This window comes from Balaenoptera borealis, assembly GCF_965194805.1.
Source record: "Balaenoptera borealis genome assembly, chromosome: 3".
NCBI lineage: Eukaryota > Metazoa > Chordata > Mammalia > Artiodactyla > Balaenopteridae > Balaenoptera > Balaenoptera borealis.
In genome coordinates, this window is record NC_138866.1 from 91516612 (window position 1) to 91535953 (window position 19342).

The following is a 19342-nucleotide window of genomic DNA, read 5'->3' on the forward strand; positions in this document are numbered from 1 at the left end:
AAAAGCAGGCAAAAGTATTTTATTCTGTTTGCGGTCAGGATAGTGGTGACTTTTGGTGCAAAGGAAGAGAAAGCAAGTGGTTTTCTAGGATCTTGCAAATGGTGTTCCTTGATCTGGGTAGTGGTTATACAAACATGTTCATTTTGTGATAATCAAGCTACACACTTATGATTTGTGCACTACTCTATATTTATGTTTTCTATATTTATGTTTCAGTTTAAAATGATTACTAAAAACAAAATCAATATACAGATTTCAACGTCATTCCCATGTATCAGCAATAGCCAATTTGACACTTTATGGGGGAGAGGGGGAAGGTACATTTTACAAGAGAACCTAAGTATAAAACTAACAAGAATCACACAAGACTTTTTGGAAAACTTCATTGAAGGGTACAAATAAGACCTGAATAAGTAGAAAGACATATATCACCTTTCTGGATGAGAACACAATACCGTAAAGAAGGCAATTCTCCCCCAAATTAATCTATAAATTCCATGTAATTCCAATAAAAATTCCACCAATGCTATTCAGGGAACTTTTCAAACTACTTCTAAAATTCACATTGGAAGAATAAATGTGCAAGAAGAGCTAAGGCAATTTTTTTAAAGAACAAAGAGACAAGATCTTCCTTATTATTAAGACACATTATAAAACTATAGAAATTCATTAGACTACAAAATCTAAAAACAGATTGACACTTTTGTGGTCTTTTAGTCTATGATAGGTGTGGCACCAAATAGCAGACAAAAGGACAAGTGATTAAATTAGCAGAGGTGGCTGAATTAGCTACATATATGAAAAAATATATAAATAAATCCTGTCTTCATGCTATTTATAAATAAATGTTTGATCCATAAAAGATCTACACAAACATTAGAAGACAGATAAAAGATTATGCTTATGATCTCTGAGGTAGGTAAATCCATCTAAATAGAAAGAAAAAGACAGGAAAGAAACCCTTAGATTTGGTTGCATGAAAACCCATTTTTAAACTTTTGTATAAGACCCCCAAAACAAGAAACAACAGGGAGAATATATTTGTAACATGTGAAACAAAGTATTCATATACAGAGTTTATAAGAAATTCCTATATCAATAAGAAAAAGAAATAAACCCAAAATAAGACCATTTAATTTTCAGAGGTAATATTGATAGAAATGTTCGATAAACATAGTGAAAGATAATCTCCAATAAATTAACGCTATAAAAAATAAAACAAGACGCCATTAAATTGATAAAATTGTTAAAGTTCAACAAAATCATGTCTGGTAACGGTGTGGATATTCTCAGACACCGCTGGCTAGAGCTTAAATTTGTACAGCAACTTTGAGAGCAATTTGACATTTATTAAAAACTAAAGTATGCATACCCCACAATTCCACCTTTGCACTTCTAGGTTTTTATTCTAGAGAAATGTTGGCACATGTGGATGTTCAATTACCCATAGTTTGTAATATCAAAAAATAGAAAGTTATTTGTGCATAGTTAGGTCAACTACAGTATAGCTATACAAATAGAATACTATGAAAAAATATATGTCTATGTATACTAACAGGTAAATCTTCAAGACATCGCTGAGGGGTGTTTTTTGTTTGCTTATTTTGTCAGTTGAAGACAATTATGTAAGACATGTAAAAAAAATAAGATTTTTTTCCACGAGGACATAAAGATTCATGTAAACACAAAGAAAAAGGGTTTAAAGAATACACACCAAACTGGTAACAGTGTACATTTATCTCCTACGAAATGCAATGGAACTACGTATTTCTTGTCTGTTTTTTTAAAGAACACTGATAATATGCTTATTTGTGAATTTAACTTTTTTTTAAATGAGAAAAATAGTAGAGATGAATGGATAAATTCTAAATATGTTGATCTGTGGTTGAGAACATCGTGTGGTTTGGAGGTGCGGATTTAGCGGTCATAAGCGCACAGATAAAGACAGTTAAAACCGTGGAACAGACGCGATTGCCTGGGGATGGGGGAAAGAGTAGGAGCCGAAAGAGGGAGAGAAAGGAGGGGGGCGATGAAGGAGGAGGAGTAAGGGGTCTTACAGAAGCCATGTATTTTCAAGCTTATCGCATCATAAGCAGCAGAACGGTTAGGTAAGGCAGAGGCCAAGCAACGCTCTTGCACGTACAGCATCTAGATCTGAAGTTCGAACGCACGAAGAGCCAACCAGCGGGCCCCGGGAACATTCCTGGGGTGGAACTGCGAGCTGCCGGCCCCCAGACAGCGATCCGAGGGGTAGGCGGTGTCTGGGGGGTCGCGCATACGCACAAGGTCACGCAAGCGCACGGTGCTTGCGCAAGCGCACAACCGCACGGCCGCGTAGCTCCGATCCTGCCGAAAACGCCTTGCGGGGAGGTTGAGCCGCTTGCACAATGTCTGAAATGAACGAGCTGTCCGAGCTCTATGAGGAAAGCAATGACCTGCAGATGGATGTGATGCCTGGCGAGAGTGACCTTCCGCAGATGGAGGTAGGCGGCGGGAGCCGGGAGCCATCCCTGAACCCCTCCCGCGCCGGGGCCCAGCCACAGCTGGAGGAGGAAGGCCCGATGGAGGAGGAGGCCGCCCAGCCAATGGCGGAGCCGCTGGGGCAGCGAGGCCTAGCCAGCCGGCCCGGCCCTGGGGAGCAGCCAGGCCAGATCGCGGGCCCTGATTTCGAGAGCGAGGACGAGGGCGAGGAATTCGATGACTGGGAGGACGACTACGACTATCCGGAAGAGGAGCAGCTGAGTGGTGCAGGCTACAGAGTATCCGCGGCCCTTGAAGAAGCCAACAAGATGTTTTTGAGAACCTCCAGAGCCAGAGAAGCAGCTCTGGATGGCGGGTTTCAGATGCATTACGAGAAGACCCCGTTTGATCAGTTGGCTTTTATCGAAGAGCTTTTTTCACTCATGGTTGTCAATCGTCTGACCGAAGAGCTCGGCTGCGATGAGATTATTGATAGAGAGTAGTTAAACGCTGGGAAGAGAGGAGGAAACTACTTGAGGAGAGACCTGGCATTCCACTGTCTCTTGGGTTCATTCCAAATAGTTCCGTGCCAATGAAAAACTTGGTCTTCAAAAAAAAAAAATTTTTTTTTTTTTTTTGTAGAATAAAGTAGTGACTGCACAGTTATGAAAAAGGAAGAAAATTGTTAAAGAAAAAGGATCTTAATACTGTTGAAATCTGTTTTCAAGAATGTCCTGAAACATTTATGGCTTTGACTTTGTTATTGATCCAGATTAATTTCCTTGCATTGAGGAAAATACCTTTCGTATGTTACTGTAAGGGGTGGCTTTGCAAGAGTAAGTCATGACCAAGACAGACTGCCAGTACAAGAGCCCACTGATACTAATTATATGAGAAAAAGTAACTAATTTATCCAACTTAGGACCTGAGATGTTTTTGAGTTATTTGGACTGAAAGCATATTGAGAAAACTGTCAGGTTCCATTTTGTGATCTATCCAAGCCGTGGTTATCAAAAGCTAAATTTTTGGTGTAAAATAAATCAAGTATTCTTCAGCATCCCGAAAGGATAATCAAACCCCAAAAGAAATACGTATCATGTGTGCTATATCTTAAAATGTGTTTCCAAGAGCATCTGAGATTTTGTTTGTACGTGTATCTTGATCATTTTTAAAGCCACTGTAATCTTTAATTCAAGAAAATTCATTGTCTTGAACATTTTTAAGAGTCAAAAATTAAGATGTCCTTAATAAGTTTCAAATTTAGACATTAATGTGTATGTGAATGTACAAAGAAAACAAACTATTTCTAACATCCGTATATACTAGAGAAATATTCTGTTTTACTTGCTCTGTTTTTCATTTTTTACAGGCAAAAGACTCTGGTTGAACTTCATAATGTAAGAACTGTTAAGTGAAAATTGTCCAGTAAAAGGAAAGCCCTACACCTAAAAAAAGACTTCATGAACAACCCTTAAAGGTTTTAAACCTGCCCAGAAATCCACCTTGGTATCTGAAGTTTCCCTCTGTCTCCTCCTCTAGTTAAGCTTGTTATTGGTTATGCACCAGCATTGGGGATAATAAAAATTTCTTGTTCTGTGTATTTTGTTTGTTTGGCTAATGGTATTGCATACATACTTTCTCTAAGACTACTTTTTATTGTGTTATACTGGTTTTATTGTATGATTGCAATCACCTTATGATTTAAACTTAATGACTATAAATAAGGGAATGTGCTCCAGCTTCAAATACCGGATTACAAATTAATTGGTGGAAATTAAACTTAGTAAATTCCTATAAGAGAATTTGCCAACCTGGGAAAAACTGCCAAATCAATAAGGATGTTACCGTGGTTATTAAGATGCTGATGTTCTGTGTGAATAATAATTAGTCAGAAGGCTGTGCCCAGTAAAACTGAATATACCAACAGGTCTTAGGATCAGTAAAAAGGTACCAGGTGTTTTTGCTCCATTATGGCAGTAAAGGACACATCCAATACAACAGGACAACTTGGAGCCTTATTTATGTTACAGTCATCCTGTCTTTTAGGGAGGGGGGTTCTTTTCTGTAAAATACAGGACTGACAAGTAAGGATGATCATAATTCAGACATGAACTTGGCGGGGGAGAGGAGTGATAGATGGGCGAAGACTAGATAGAAGGTTAAGTAGTGGCACTTAAAACATCTTAATCCTACTTCCTCTCCCACGGCTCACTTCTTTCATTGCATTTTCAAACAGCTTGTAGATGCAGTTATGAGTCTGGATACATAACTGCTTGTGTGATGTGAATTAACAGGACTCTGGACAAAGAATTAAAAGGGTGCCAGTACACATGAACTGACTAGTTGCATTTACCTCCAGATAAAGATGACAGGAAATAGGTTCAGAAAAGAACAGATCTACAAACCTGGAAGTGTAATTCTCTTTCTCTTAGGGATCAAGTAGGGAGCAAGAGGAGGGGGAAAGAAAACCACTCCCTGTTGGGTTTGAAGGCTCATTTTGGGGAGAAAGACCTGGACTCTCTAACTCACTCCTCTGATGGTTGGTTTGTTGGTCTTAAAACTAGGCAGTAACCTGAGAGACCACTGAAATTAATACTTGTTAATATTTACTAAAGGTAGAAAAGGGTAACATTTTAAAATGTTACAGTTAATCACAGACTGGAACCAGCCTACCTGATTCAAATCTGGGCTCCACTGCTTATAGCTCTGTAACTGAGTAGATTAATCTCTCTGCCTCAGGATCCTGAACTGAAAATAAGGATAATTGGATGAACCTTATAAATTGTGAGGATTAAATGAAGATATACACACATCTATATCAACAGATAAACTAAAGAAAGGAGTTCTGGGGATGTTCTAATCCTGATTCTTTGATGGGGGGAGAGGGTGGGGATGTGGAATGGGGAGAGCGAACTTAAACTTATGAGTGTGTAGTGTGATTTGTGGAGAGCTTTCTAGGTCTATCCATAGTTAAATGTTTGCTTAGATCAGATGTCCCACATTGGCTCATCTCAAGAACACATCTATTTTGTTTGGCTCATGCTTATAATTTTAATTTCTTAATTAAAGACCAACATCTTATAATCCAGAGAGAGCAGCAAAACTCCCAGATTTCCATCTTCTTTTTTTTTTCCCCCAAAAGTGGAAGACCTGGCAGCCCTTGAACTATAGTCCCATTGGAAGCATCTGATTGGCCTTTACACAGGGAAAGTATTCTGTTTGCCATGTTCCCCAGTGTTGTCTCCCCAACGTGGAGACCAAGTAGCACTCATCATTTATCACTGTGCTCACACCATTGTGTGTTCATGAACCTGGACAGTTTGCATTACTTGCCTGGCCTCTGTAGGTGTTTGAATTGCCTTTCCTCTTGGAGACTAAATGATGTCTCCATTTTCTGCCCGTTTTACCTTATCTCTTTTTTTTTTTTTTTTTTTTTTTAAATTTTATTTATTTATTTAATTTTTGGCTGTGTTGGGTCTTCGTTTCTGTGCGAGGGCTTTCTCTAGTTGTGGCAAGCGGGGGCCACTCTTCATCACGGTGCGCGGGCCACTCTTCATCGCGGTGCGCGGGCCTCTCACTATCGCGGCCTCTCTTGTTGCGGAGCACAGGCTCCAGACGCGCAGGCTCAGTAGTTGTGGCTCACGGGCCCAGTTGTTCCACGGCATGTGGGATCTTCCCAGATCAGGGCTCGAACCCGTGTCCCCTGCATTGGCAGATGGATTCTCAACCACTGCGCCACCAGGGAAGCCCTACCTTATCTCTTTATTACCCTTCTCAATTTCAGTAGCTGTTAGAGTCGATGATAGCAGTGTAGAAACGAGTAGAGAAATAGTGGGAGTAGGAGCTACTCAGACTGACATTTTTGCTTAACGCCTTATTAAAGTATGTCAAGGAAGTCTGTTGCTTGAATTTTTAAAACAAGGACTATATAAAAACCCCATAACTTGCTTTTGCAAAATATATTTTCCCATCCCCAAATATGGTAAGATTTAAAAATTGCAAGCATTGCATGTTTGCGTGTTTAATATCTTATTTTCTGCCTCTGAGGTTCTGTGAGACATTTTCCGGGAGTGAATGGTTACATTCTCGATGTTCTCAGTGACTGAAGATAAATGTGAACCATCTGACCCATAAATGCTGTCATCTATGAATGTATCTATAAACTTGAAGCTGTTTATGTTTTCCGTCCAAAGTATATCTTTGAAGTTAAGGGTGGGGGGGGGATATTTGTATTTATCTTAGAACTTCAGAGGCCAGTTTTCTTTAAGGAAAATTTAATTGATAAATCATTTTCTCATGCTACATCCACATGGTCACTTCTCTGCTGCCTTTATCCCTTGGACATTTTAGCTTTCCTTGTGAAGGAACGCATAAAGCTTCTTGAGTTTAAGCATCCAGAGCGGCACATCTTTTTTACACCCCAAACCCCATCCCCCGTGGCCATTCTCCCCAGGTCTGCAGAATAGTTCAAAGTTATTTTTAAAAATCAGCCCCTGGGTCTAATATCAATGAGATCCTAACTTTGGTCCCCACTCCAGCGGTGGGCTGAACACAGCCCATTTGCAGAAAAGATGTGAACCACTCCCTAAAGCAGCTCTTTGCTGTAACTACTGGTCGTGGAAGCCACCCATAACCACTGTCCGTCCTTTTATTCGCCTGAAAGATTATGGACGTGTGGCAATACCAGCTCTAATTGCAGTGGCCTGGAAAAGGGTAGCGGAGGGGAAAGAGATTTTGAGAATAACTTATGCCCTCCACCACACACACCACAACCCTCTTCTTCCTAAATTCCCCATTCACTTCAGTCACCCAGGGAAAGAGCCATTTTTAAAAATGCTCATTTGATTCTGCACAGCTGTCATCGTGATGGCTCTCGCTTTGCCTACTCTTCCTCCCCTATAAAACTCAGATAATTCAAAGGTTCCTATACTCAATGAAATCCTATAACTAAAAGAACTGAGCATCCCTGGTACCATCCACATGGGTGAAAACTAAAAATAAATTTTACATCCACAAATGTCTTGAGGGCAAAGCATCCGAAGGACAATGAATGTTTCACCTTCCACCCAGATAGGCTTCATCTTCCAAGTACAGCCCCATATGTTCTGCTGTCAGATATCAATGGTATCACCTCTCTTGGATAACCAATCTTGATTCAACCAGACAGGAATCTATTTAAAATTGTTTCATATTAAACATTTTCCTCTATGGTGTTTTATACTACTGTGTAAGCAATGTATTTTATTCTGCTTTTGAATTTAGAAAATAAAGCAAACCTCAAAACCACAAGTGAAACAGAGTCACAGATGTAGAAAACAAACATGGTTACGAGGGGTGGGGGGAAGCAGGGTGGGGGCGCGATAAATTGGGAGTTTGGGATTGACATATACACACTGCTATATATAAAATAGATAATCAACAAGGACCTACTATATAGAACAGGGGGTCTTCCCTGGTGGCACAGTGGTTAAGAATCCACCTGCCAATGCAGGGGACACGGGTTTGAGCCCTGGTCAGGAAAGATCCCACATGCCGCGGAGCAACTAAGCCCGTGAGCCACAACTACTGAGCCTGCATTGCTAGAGCCCGTGCTCCACAACAAGAGAAGCCACCACAGTGAGAAGCCCACACACCGCAAGGAAGAGTAGCCCCGCTCGCCGCAACTAGAGAAGGCCTGCGTGCAGCAACGAAGACCCAACGCAGCCAAAAATAAATAAATGAATGAATAAATAAATAAATTGTATAGCACTCTTCTCAATACTCTGTAATTATCTATACGGGAATAGAATCTAAAAAAGAGTGGATATATGCATATGCATAACTGATTCACTTTGCTATACAGCAGAAACTAACACAACATTGTAAATAACTATACTCCAAGAAAAATTAAAAAAAAAAACTGCAAGTGAATTTTTTGGCAAAAAATGGAAATCAAAATGTTTATAACTGTACTTATATGTTACTGACAATTTTATAATTTTACAAATTACAATATGCTTTCCCTGCTAAGTACTGAGTATATGAAAAGGCCTCAAGGAAAAATGCACCATGCAACGGGCACTGTGCTGAGTGATTTACATCCAGTGATTTACATGATCTTACTTAATCTAAATAACCCTATAAGACACATACTGTTGCTAAGTCCATCTTCTCAGAAACTCTATGTTTAAGACTATAATCCTCATTTCACTGATGATGAAAACTGAGTGGTAGGGTAACTTGCTTGTTAGTGGCAAAGCCAGGCTTTCAACCTACATGTGACCCCAAAGCCTCTTAGTGTTTTATCACTGACAAGTACACGTTAAACCTTGCGTGAGTCCCTGATCAACAGCACTCCACACAGTAAAAACTTAAATACTAAGAACCTCAAATGACTACATATTAGACAAAGAAAAATTAGACTCTAACATACATAAATAACCTGATATAAGGAATTTAGTTTAAAAAGTCAAGAAAAGTCAAGACTTTTCATCAAAGGTGAAAAAGTTGTTTACACAATAACACTTGAGAAGGCTTTTCAATCTTAAGGGTTGGAAGAAAATGTTTTCTGCTTAAATTTCAGTTAGCTAGAACACTGACCCTAACATCACCCTTCCCCTCTGTCCTTCATTTGCATCCCCAGTCCAACACACATTCTGTTAGTTCTGATGATGGAATTGCTTTCCCTTTGGAGAGGGGTAGTGGAGAGTAATAAATGACTGACTCAAGTATATTCCAAATGGTACTTAAAATGTTCTTTGCACCTTAGTTCTTATTACAAAGCCAATAGGTAGGCGCAAGTATGTAGGCAGTTAAATGCCCCAGTGATGGGTTAGTAATACTGTTGTCCTAATTATTGCTACACATAAATCCTTGGCAGATTTTTTTCCCTCATGTCTTATTAAGTTTTAGGCACACTGTCTGAAACTTTATTCTCTTCATTATGCCCAGACTGTTCTAGAAAAATAGATGATATGTTAAACTATAAATGACATTCATGATCTTACCTGTTGGTTGTCAAGATTCATCAATGTGAGGCTGCATGTTGAGATGGTCAGTTTTATATTCATTCCCGAAAACTGAAGATTACTTTTGCCAAGAACTGTTGATAGGAACTTAGCTGGAGGCTTTAAAAATAACAAAACAACACTCTATAAGTTATGGATTTTGTTACAGAATGAATATTTATGTTTTTTTAAATGTTAAAAATGAAACCAAAAGTTGGTTCCTCAAAAAGATCAACAAAATTGACAAACCTTTAGCTAGATAAACTAAGGTAAAAAGAGAGAAGACTCAAATTAGTAAGATGAGAAATGAGAGTGGGGTCATTACTACCAATTCAACAGAAGTAAAAGGATTATAAGAGAATACTATGAACAATTGTATGTCAACACACTGGATTACCTAGATGAAATGGACAAATTGCTAGAAACATAAAAGCTACCAAGACTAAATCATGAAGAAATAGAAAATCTGTGTAGACCTATAACTAGTCAGAAGGAAGGAAGGGAGGGAGGGAGGGAGGGAGGAAGGAAGAAAGGAAGGAAGGAAGGAAGGAAGGAAGGGAAAATAACAAGTCTTAGCAAGGATGTGGAGAAAGTGAAACCCTTATACACTATTTGTAGGAATGTACAATGGTACAACAGCTATGGAAAACAGTATAGCAGCTCCTCAAAAACTTAAAAATAGAATTACCATATGATCCAGCAATTTCTACTTTTTGTTATATACCCAAAAGAACTGAAAGCAAGGACTTAAAGAGATATTTGTACATCCATGTTCATAGCAGCATTATTTACAATAGTTAAAACATGGAAGTAACCCAAGTGTCCATCAACAGATAAATGGAAAGCAAAATGTGATATATACATACAATGAAATATTTATTCAGTCTTAGTAAGGAAGGAAATTTTGACATGTGCTACAGCATGGATGAACCTTGAGGACATTATGTGAAGTAATGTGAAATAAGCCAGTCACAATAAGACAAATACTGTATGATTCCACTTATATGAGATACTTAGAGTAGTCAAAATCATAGAGACAGAAAGTAGAATGGTGGTTGCCAGGGGCTGGAGAGGGGGGGAATGGGAAGTTGTTTTTTAATGAGTATAAACTTTCTGTTTTACAAGATAAAAAAAGTTATGGGACTATTCCTAATAAATTGTTTAACTAGATTGTGTACAATAACTTCATTGCTTAATATGAAATTTCAAAGTTAAGGCTTGGGGGAAATGGGCTTTATAGAAACAAACAATTCTAAGTATATTCTGTTCTTCAAATAAATGACTTTATTTCCTAAAAAAAAAAGAGTTATGGGGGTAGATGGGGGTGATGGTTGAACAACAATATGAATGTACTTAATATCCCTGAACTATACCCTTAGAAATGGTTACTATGGTAGATTTTATGTTATGTGTATTTTACCACAATTTTTCAAATTGGGAGGAAAAAGAATATAAAAAATATAAAGTACGTGGAAGAGTCCCTGGCATGTATTAAGTACTCAATAAAAATGCTAGCTATCAAAGGAAATTAGCTCAAAATTTTCTTTCTTTTTTTTTACTTCTTTACATGTGTACTTTCTGGAAAGATGATAGCCTGGTTTGCTTTTGTTTTATTTTGTTTTGGAGTGTGGACTCCCACTACTCCTGAAATGAGAAAGTCTTAAGTGAATAAGCCTGTTTGTTGGGATCTTCCAGTCGGAACCTCCTATTCACAGAGGTTATGAGAGGCAGGAGGAGGCTAGAGGCTACAGACAGACCATCGGTTCTGTCAGAGAAACTAGTAATGGGAGTTCTAGTAGAATTCAAGAGCCATTCATCAGAGTTTCCCAGATCATGTGGGTCATCTGAGTCACTCTGGTTGACAGTGGGTTCAGCCCTATGCAAAATAATGAGTAATGATAAAAAATTAGGCAGGGTGGTATGGAAATAGAGCAGTAAGCCGGGACTCTGAAGACCCGGCTTCTACAGCTGGCGCTGACCTTGATCTTCCTAGTGACTCAAGGCAAGTCTCTTCTCTGAGCCACAGTTTAGCAGCTGGCAAAGTGAGAGGGTTCAACTGGGAGATCTCTAAAAATTCCTCCCCTCTTAAACAGTCTACAATTCTATAATTTATATAGTTATCTTAAGAGCCATTGCACCTCCCCTTTGGACTTTTCAAAGCAACTAAGTATTCTAGGGATATTACTAACTACCATTAGCGTTGAAAGCCTAATGTAAGCAAGACACTTACACATCACTTCATTTAATTCTTACATAATTCTATAAACTAAGGGCTATTTTCCCTACTTTACAAATGAGGAAATCAAGGATTCAAAAGGTGAAATGACTTGATCAAGATCACACAGTTAGTAGGTGGCAGAGACAGGATTTAAATCCAAGTCTAACATCAAATCTCATGATTTCTTTCAACATGAAAAGCTCCTTCTACCCATTTATTACCCTTTCCTCTACCAGCACTCTTGTTTCCAACTGAAAATAGGCCATGGAGTCCTAAAAGTCTAAAATGTTAAAATGCGGAATACATACATTATAAAATATTGAAATTGGAAGGTACCAAAATTGGTCATCTGGTTCAACAGCTTAACTTTACAGGAACAAGAATGGAGTTTTGGAGAGATGAGATACCCTGCTCAAAGGTAAGTAAATACCTAGCTCTGCAACCAGATTTTCTGACTTGAAAAGAGCCAGGTGCTTTCTCCACTCTGACCCTCAGGCATCACCATTTCAGACAGTGTCTGGCAAGTCAGAAAAATTTGAGGGACAAGAACGAACAACTTTGAGTGCATCTCCGATAGCATGCCAAATAATCAAGGCCGTTCTGGACCTTGGGTCATGTGGTGGAATGAACTAACAACTATTTTGATTCTATCTTTCCCATAGTTAGGGAAACTAAAACAAAAAAACCACACCAATATTTACCTTTCGTTTTTTAATGGCTCCATTTGCCCCAGGGACAGCTCCACACAGGCGACTTATTGCTTCCCTACAGAACAGAAACCATATAAAGACTCAGCACACAGTAAATGTTCAATAAACATTAGCAAGTATTATGACCAAAATGTACACTCACAAAATGGTGAGTCTGACATAAATGACCTTCCCCACTCCCACTGGAGAAAACACTGAGCTTAGTCTCTCTGCAGCTCAAACCCAAGAAAATCCAGCAACACCCTAATATGGAAAAATTGCTTTACAGTAAGGAGTCCTACTATTCACCTTCTTTGTCTTTTTTCCTTGGCTTTTAAGGATTGGTTTTCAGTGCTATTGATTTCTAACCAAAAAGGACTGATGGAACCTTACTGTCTGGGAATATTTCAGTTTTACCTTTAGCAAAATCCTCTGTGGTGTGATGAATAAAAAAGCTTCATAGTATCTCAGCACCAAAGATAATTAAATACAAAAGAATCCAACACTAGAGGAAGTTTAAAAGGACTGAGAGAGAATTGAACTTCAAGGTGGTCTCAAATGGAGCCTTATTGACTAAGTTACTGCTCCAAGCCATTGAGCTTTCATGTAATTTCACAGAAGAAAAGAAAATCAATAACAAATTTCCTCCTTTGTTTATTTTTCTGCCCTTACTATATATTGCACTTCCTGAGAGAATAGCACCGCTAAAAGAAGCAGTTGCTCCTTAATGGAAGTGGCGAACGAACTGGCGCCCTCCTCTCCAGAAATGCAGTTATAACTAAGAGCTTTTGTCTCTGGGACTCAGCATTCAGAATCACCCAAGCTTTCATGTGGCGTAATCTGAACCTTCGCTTCATGGCTTTCAACACACATATCAAACTTTTCACAAAGCAAATGGAAATCTCTAAACTCCTTCCCGGATCCACTGGACATCATCGTTTAAATTAGTACACTGTATTCACACACACACACACACACACACACACACACACACACACACACACAGCCAATATACAGTTTTTATATATATTAGATTTCATGAAAATATTTTCTATGAGATGTTTTTGATTCCCAAAGGAAGGGAGATGCAGAGAGAGGAATGCAGACTCATTAAAAATATATATATGGTATAGATAGATATAAAGATATATAAATAAATATAGATAGGCAGATCTATATATATAGTAGTGCAGAGCTATGTTCTCAACATAACTACCCGCAACCAATGGACAGAAAGGCTTTTTTGCCTTGGCATATCTTCTCAGAATTTTATGTTTATTGCTTCTCTAGGATTCCAAACTTGTTCTGTGGAGTCAAACAGGACAACTCAGAGAGTTGGTCTTTTTGGCTTGGTTGGTTGATTGATGTTTTGAGTCATCTTAATGATTAGTCAATAATTGATGACACATCTAATTGATCCGAGTTGGCCTCTGGTGTTGCCAAAATAACTAGTCCAGGCGCCCAAATACGTTGTTGGTATTTAACAAAGAGAGATTATGGGAAAGGTGTTCTTAGATCCTTTACTCCATGAGAGCCAACAGGGGTGCTCTGGTCTAAAAAGCTCCCTGTAAATGGTTTGAAATAAAAGTAGAAACAAAGGTGGGCACGGATGCTGCCAAGTATAATAATAGTTATTATTAGAAGTTGTTACTTTTATATAGCACCTATAGTTTTATGAACTGCTTTTCCGGGCATTGTTTTCTTGATTCTCATTCCAACTGTCAATATCTTCTAACAAAAAAGTAAAGTTATGAATTTGAATTAAAGGGAATGCTTTATAGGATGAGCACCCCTTCAGGAGGGTTTGGAAGGCTGACCCTTCCTGGCAGAGGGGAGTTGGGAAATTCCAGACAGAGGGAAGAGCATGCGTAAAGACACTAAAACATAAATTATCACAACACGTGGGGAACTGCAGTACTTTGACGTTGATATTGCAGGAGCATAAAGTGTGGTAGAACAAGAGTGAGTAAGAGCTAAGAGATGGGATTCGAGTCTGAAAACTTTTTCTATAAAGAGCCAGATAGTAAATATTTTAGACTTTGCTCTGTTGCAACTACTGAACTCTGCCACTGTAGCTCAACAGCAGCAGTAGACAACATGTAAACAGATGAGCACAGCTGTGTTCCAGTAACTTTATTTCTAAAAGCAGGCAACTGGCCATATTTAGCCCAAGGGCTGTCGTTTGCCGATTCCTGGATCAGGTAATTCATACAAACGGAGTTAGAAATAGTTCAGTTTTAAGAAACAAGAAAATGTTGACATTCGTTATACTTTTAGAATTAAAAATTAAAGCAACTGTAAGATGCTTGCTCCACTCTTATTACATTCACAAAAAAGAAAATTACAAAGCCAGTATTGGGGGAAATGGGAATAATTCCACTTCAGGTATATTTATCCATTGCTGGTGGCCTTGATTAGTATTAATACAATCCTTCTAGAGAAAAAGTTCATAAAAGATGACAAATATCATAATATTTATCAGAGCTTTTGACAAGGGAGGAGGAGTTTGTATTGAAATAGCATTGAGTAGTTATGTAAAAGAAACATTTATTTTAGAGTAAAAAACCAACCCCAAAGCTTGTGATATAGATATAAAACAAATCAAGATAAATATTGCCACTGGAAATGTTAAGTATGAGAACTATAGAAATATGGGGGGAATCTATACAAATTAGTGGGGAAAAGTAGAACTTGGAATGGCATATACACACTGGTAGCAGCTATATAAAATTAATTCTGTATAAATAGTGACATAGAGCATATAAACAGTGACTTGGTTTAGGTGTCTTCTGTGTGTGATTTGCTGTTTCCTGTTTTTGATTCTATTGATGTTTAGATGTAAACGGTGTTATGTTTTCCTTCATTGTGCAGTTGATTGCATAAAAAATCTTTTAAAATATTCAAAAGAATGCAAAGTTAGTTCCTCAGGAGGAGTTTTGCTCATGTACTGCGGAGATGTGAGGGCACGTCAAGGATGTCCCGATGGAGTGACACAGCCTGCCTCTCTTTTGCCAACAATTGCAGAGATGGGACAATGCTCACGTTATAGATAATAACAGATCTTTATTCCTCTCTCTGCTCCCATCCCAGCTTAGCCTTTAACGCCTCCATCTTTATAGCCACTAAGTCCAGATTTATCTTTTCAGTTTATTTGGTAGACTTGCCGGTTTCCACTCCCCAAAGTTTCACAAACAAAAAAACCCTTGACAAGATTTAGCAATGCTTTCACATGAGAAATCCCTACCTTTAGATTTGTAGCAGAGAGCCTGGGTTTTAATGAAGAAGCTGCTCCTATTTATATGGTCAGGCTCAGCACTAATCACCTTATGTATGTCTTCTCATTTAGTCTTAATAATGTCATTTCAAGGTAGGTAGTTTATCCCCATTTTACAAATGAAGAAACTAAAGTTCAAACAATTTTAATAACTGCCTCCAAATAATGCAGCGGGTAGTGGGAGAGACGGAATGCAAATCCAAGTCTGACTTCCAAATCCACACTCACCCAGGGAGGGACCATATTGCCAAGTACATGAAAAGGAGGGAGTCCCAGACTTTGGGGACTAGGAGGAGAAACCTATTGGTCCTTCCGCTGCTCACTCCCCAACACAGAAAGGGGCTCCTTTTTGGCCAATCCTTCTGCATTGTGGCTGGAGTAACCTGCCAAGGGAATAAGGCAAAGTGGTAGGGGTCAGCTCTGGAGAAGGCCCATGAGGACGCCCCAGCCCTTTGCTTTCTATACATCAGCTGTTATCTCCTTAGGGACGAGAAGAGCTTCCAGAGCCCGGCCACGTGCCCTCAGGGGAAGAACATACACGTGTGCAAGGCACACTCACTCAGAACTTAAAAGTAAGTTGAGGCACCAGAAGCTTCACAGATTCTGAAAGTCTCTTAATATACAACTCAAAAGAAAAAAGGGGAAACTTGTGCTTATGAACTTGCTTTTAAAAAGTAGTTATACTGTACACCCACGTTCACAGCAGCATTATTCACAATAGCTAGGGACTTCCCTGGTGGTCCAGTGGTAAAGAATCCGCCTACCAATGCAGGAGACACAGCTTCGATCCCTGGTCAAGATCCCACATGCCGCAGGGCAGCTAAGTCCGAGCACCGCAACTATTGAGCTCACATGCCTCAATGAGAGAGCCCACGTGCAGCAAACTACAGAGCCCATGCGCTCTGGACCCCGCGCGCCACAACTACTGAGCTCACGCACCCTGGAGCCCACATACCACAGCTAGGCAGAGAAAACCCGCACACCACAACTAGAGAGAAGCCCAAGAACCGCAACTAGAGAGAAACCCGAGTGCCACAACAAAGAGATCACGTGCCATAATGAAAAGGTCCCGCATGCCTCAACAAAAGATCCTGTGTGCTGCAACTAAGATCCGACGCAGCCAAAAAAAAATAAGATAAATAAATAAATAAATAAAATATTCACAATGGCCAAAGCATGGAAGGAACCCAAGTGTCCTCAATGGGTGAATGGATAAGCAAAATGTGGTATATACATACAAGGGAATATTATTCAGCCTTAAAAAGGAAGGAAATGCTGCAATGTGCTACAACATAATGAATCTTGAGGACATTATGCAAAGTGAAATAAACCAGTCACAAAAAGACAGATACTGCATGATTCCACTTACATAAGGTACTTAGAGTAGGTCAAAGATCATAGAAAGTAGAATGATGGTTGCCAGGGTCTGGGGGAGAATGGGGAGTTACTGTTTAATAGGTACAGAGTTTCAGTTTCACAACATGAAAAGAATTATGGGGATGGACAGTGGTGATATTTGCACAGCAATGTGAACGTATTTAATGCCCCTGAACTATATAGTGGGCTGGCCAAAAAGTTCGTTCAGGTTTTTGTAAGATGTTACAGAAAAACCCAAACGAACTTTTTGGCCAACCCAATACTTTAAAGTGGTAATTAAGATGGTAAATTTTATCTTATGTGTCTTTTGCCATAACAGAGAAAAAGAGCTACCAAAAATAAAGTAGTTACTACTTTTTTTTACTTGAGACTCTAAGGAGAATCATAGGTCTCTCTCCAATAAAAGTACTATTTGTACAAATGTTTCTATTCAATTTTAGAGGGCCCGTCCCACCCCTACCCCCACCCCCCGGCCCCTCAGCACCATCCCTGGAAAACCATCTGTGGGCCTCTTGGGAATCCACACATCCCAGGTTAAGAACCACTGCTTTAAAATAACCTCTCAAAACTCTCCTTTCTTTGCTGTTATCTGTGTTAGCAAATCTGAAACCCTAGTCAGGGAAGACACATACGTGCTTGCGTTTTGTTGCCTTTCTTCACAAAGATCTTTTCTTCCCCTCAGACTCTGACCAAGAGATTAACTGTAACATTTTCAAGAACAAATAGTACTTTCAATGCTTTCCTGGAGTTCCAGACACACTCTCCGACCTAAAGCACTGACTTTACAAATACTGAGAAGAAAGAAAACAGAGATCCTGAAGCAGGGATTCCTCACAGGACGGGAGTGCCCCCCACCATCCCAGCTGCCCAAGCAGCCTGCATTTTTGCAGAGCGTCTTGGAAGCTGACGACCATGGGATATTCTCCAGCGAGCAAACGTTCAGCAATCGTCCTCTCTTAGAGAAGCAAGACTTTTCAGAGTTTAAACGGCTAAAGATTTGCATCCTGGGAGCCTGTACCAGAAAGAGAGAGAGAGAGAGAGAGACCCATGGCACCAACAGTGGTCACTTTGTTTATTGTTTTGCCACATGGGAGGGAAGGGGAGAAGCGGGCTGATGTAAGAGAATGAGAATGCAGTTGAAGATTTGCTTTTAAGCATATAAAACCCTGCCTACGCCATAAGACCAAAAAAAGATATTTTTGTCTGTTTTAACAGAGTCCAAACTAATCACCCAAACAAAGGCACCTTTCTTCATCAACCCCTGGCCACTACAGTACTTAAGAAGTTATAATTTTTCTGTGTCTTTAACTCTTAAACAGTTAAGCTCCTCTGGAAGCAATGTTGCCCAATCTTTGTTTTTTAAAATTTGGAAGGCAATATCCTAATCCAAGACAAAGGGGAGCATTTAAGGGAGGATGGGGGCCTGTGGGACAGAATGTTTCCAATGAATGTCAAAATACAGTTCTTCAGTAAATAGGAAAGCCAGAAACTGTGTCACATGAAACCGGGCAAATGGCCCAGCAGAGCAGTTAAAAGCAACTATCCCCATCTCCCAACACACACAAACACACACACACACACACACACACACACACACACACAAGGAGTGGTTCTGTTTTGTCCAAGCAAACAGAAATGAGAATACATTTTAATCCCAGCAAGAGCCTTTCCAAAATAAAACTCAAAAAATATGTAGGCAGAACAAAGGCACAGGGATTTTGCCTTACTTTTCGTCTCCAACATGAAACCTTAAAGAAATCAGTTAACAATGTCGCAGGGACAAGTTGTCACCTGAATGTCTCAAACTGCTTTCCTATTGATGAATGAGAGGACTCGTAAGTAATTCAGACTCCACATCAGTGTGGTATTACGGTGTTCCAATTGTTCTAGGGAAACTAGTACCTGCTTTTTTGAAATCTTTGCCTTCAGAACATCAAGCCTCAGTGATCTATGTGTTCAATTTTGTTCAGCTTGGTGAAATTAAAGACATCCAAGAATGTGTGCAAGCCCCAGACAGGACACTTTAGAACATGAGCCTGCCTCCATGGCGATAAGCACACAATGAGTGCAGTCAATGCCCCTAGACCAGTGGAAAATGGAAAACTTCAAACTCCCTTTGTACTATTATCAAGGGGCATCACCCATGCACTCTGGGAGGGTCGACACAGCCCGTAAAATATATCCTTTCATTTTAGAAATAGGCACCTCAGGTCCCAGATGGTCAAATCAAACCTTTCAGGACTGCCCACAGCATTTACTCTCACATGGACTTATCTCACCACTCCGTTCAACCTGGATTCTATTTAAAATCTGATTATAAAGTACATTTGCAATTCTA

At 39.4% G+C, this 19342-nt stretch overlaps 2 protein-coding genes and 1 long non-coding RNA gene across 6 annotated transcripts in view; 1 reads left to right on the forward strand and 2 right to left on the reverse strand.

The window, feature by feature from the left end:
- The window catches only part of SHC4 (SHC adaptor protein 4), a 128886-nt gene that overhangs the window by 50848 nt on the left and 58696 nt on the right, over positions 1-19342 (reverse strand). For all 4 annotated transcript variants that reach the window (XM_082387362.1, XM_082387363.1, XM_082387361.1 and 1 more), the window contains 2 exons: positions 12366-12429; positions 9447-9566 (listed from right to left, as the gene is read on the reverse strand). In XM_082387362.1, the coding sequence (XP_082243488.1) occupies positions 9447-9566; positions 12366-12429 (184 nt within the window). The remainder of the gene's footprint in view (positions 1-9446; positions 9567-12365; positions 12430-19342) is intronic.
- EID1 (EP300 interacting inhibitor of differentiation 1) lies at positions 2299-4060 on the forward strand. Its single transcript, XM_082387364.1, has 2 exons — positions 2299-3296; positions 3830-4060. Exon 1 carries the CDS (start codon positions 2388-2390, stop codon positions 2961-2963), a length of 576 nt encoding a protein of 191 aa, XP_082243490.1. The 5' UTR covers positions 2299-2387; the 3' UTR covers positions 2964-3296; positions 3830-4060.
- On the reverse strand, positions 3830-8023 carry LOC309626570. The gene is made up of 2 exons (XR_014243294.1): positions 6214-8023; positions 3830-5867 (listed from the first exon to the last, which is right to left on the reverse strand). It is a non-coding gene; the product is annotated as an uncharacterized lncRNA (long non-coding RNA).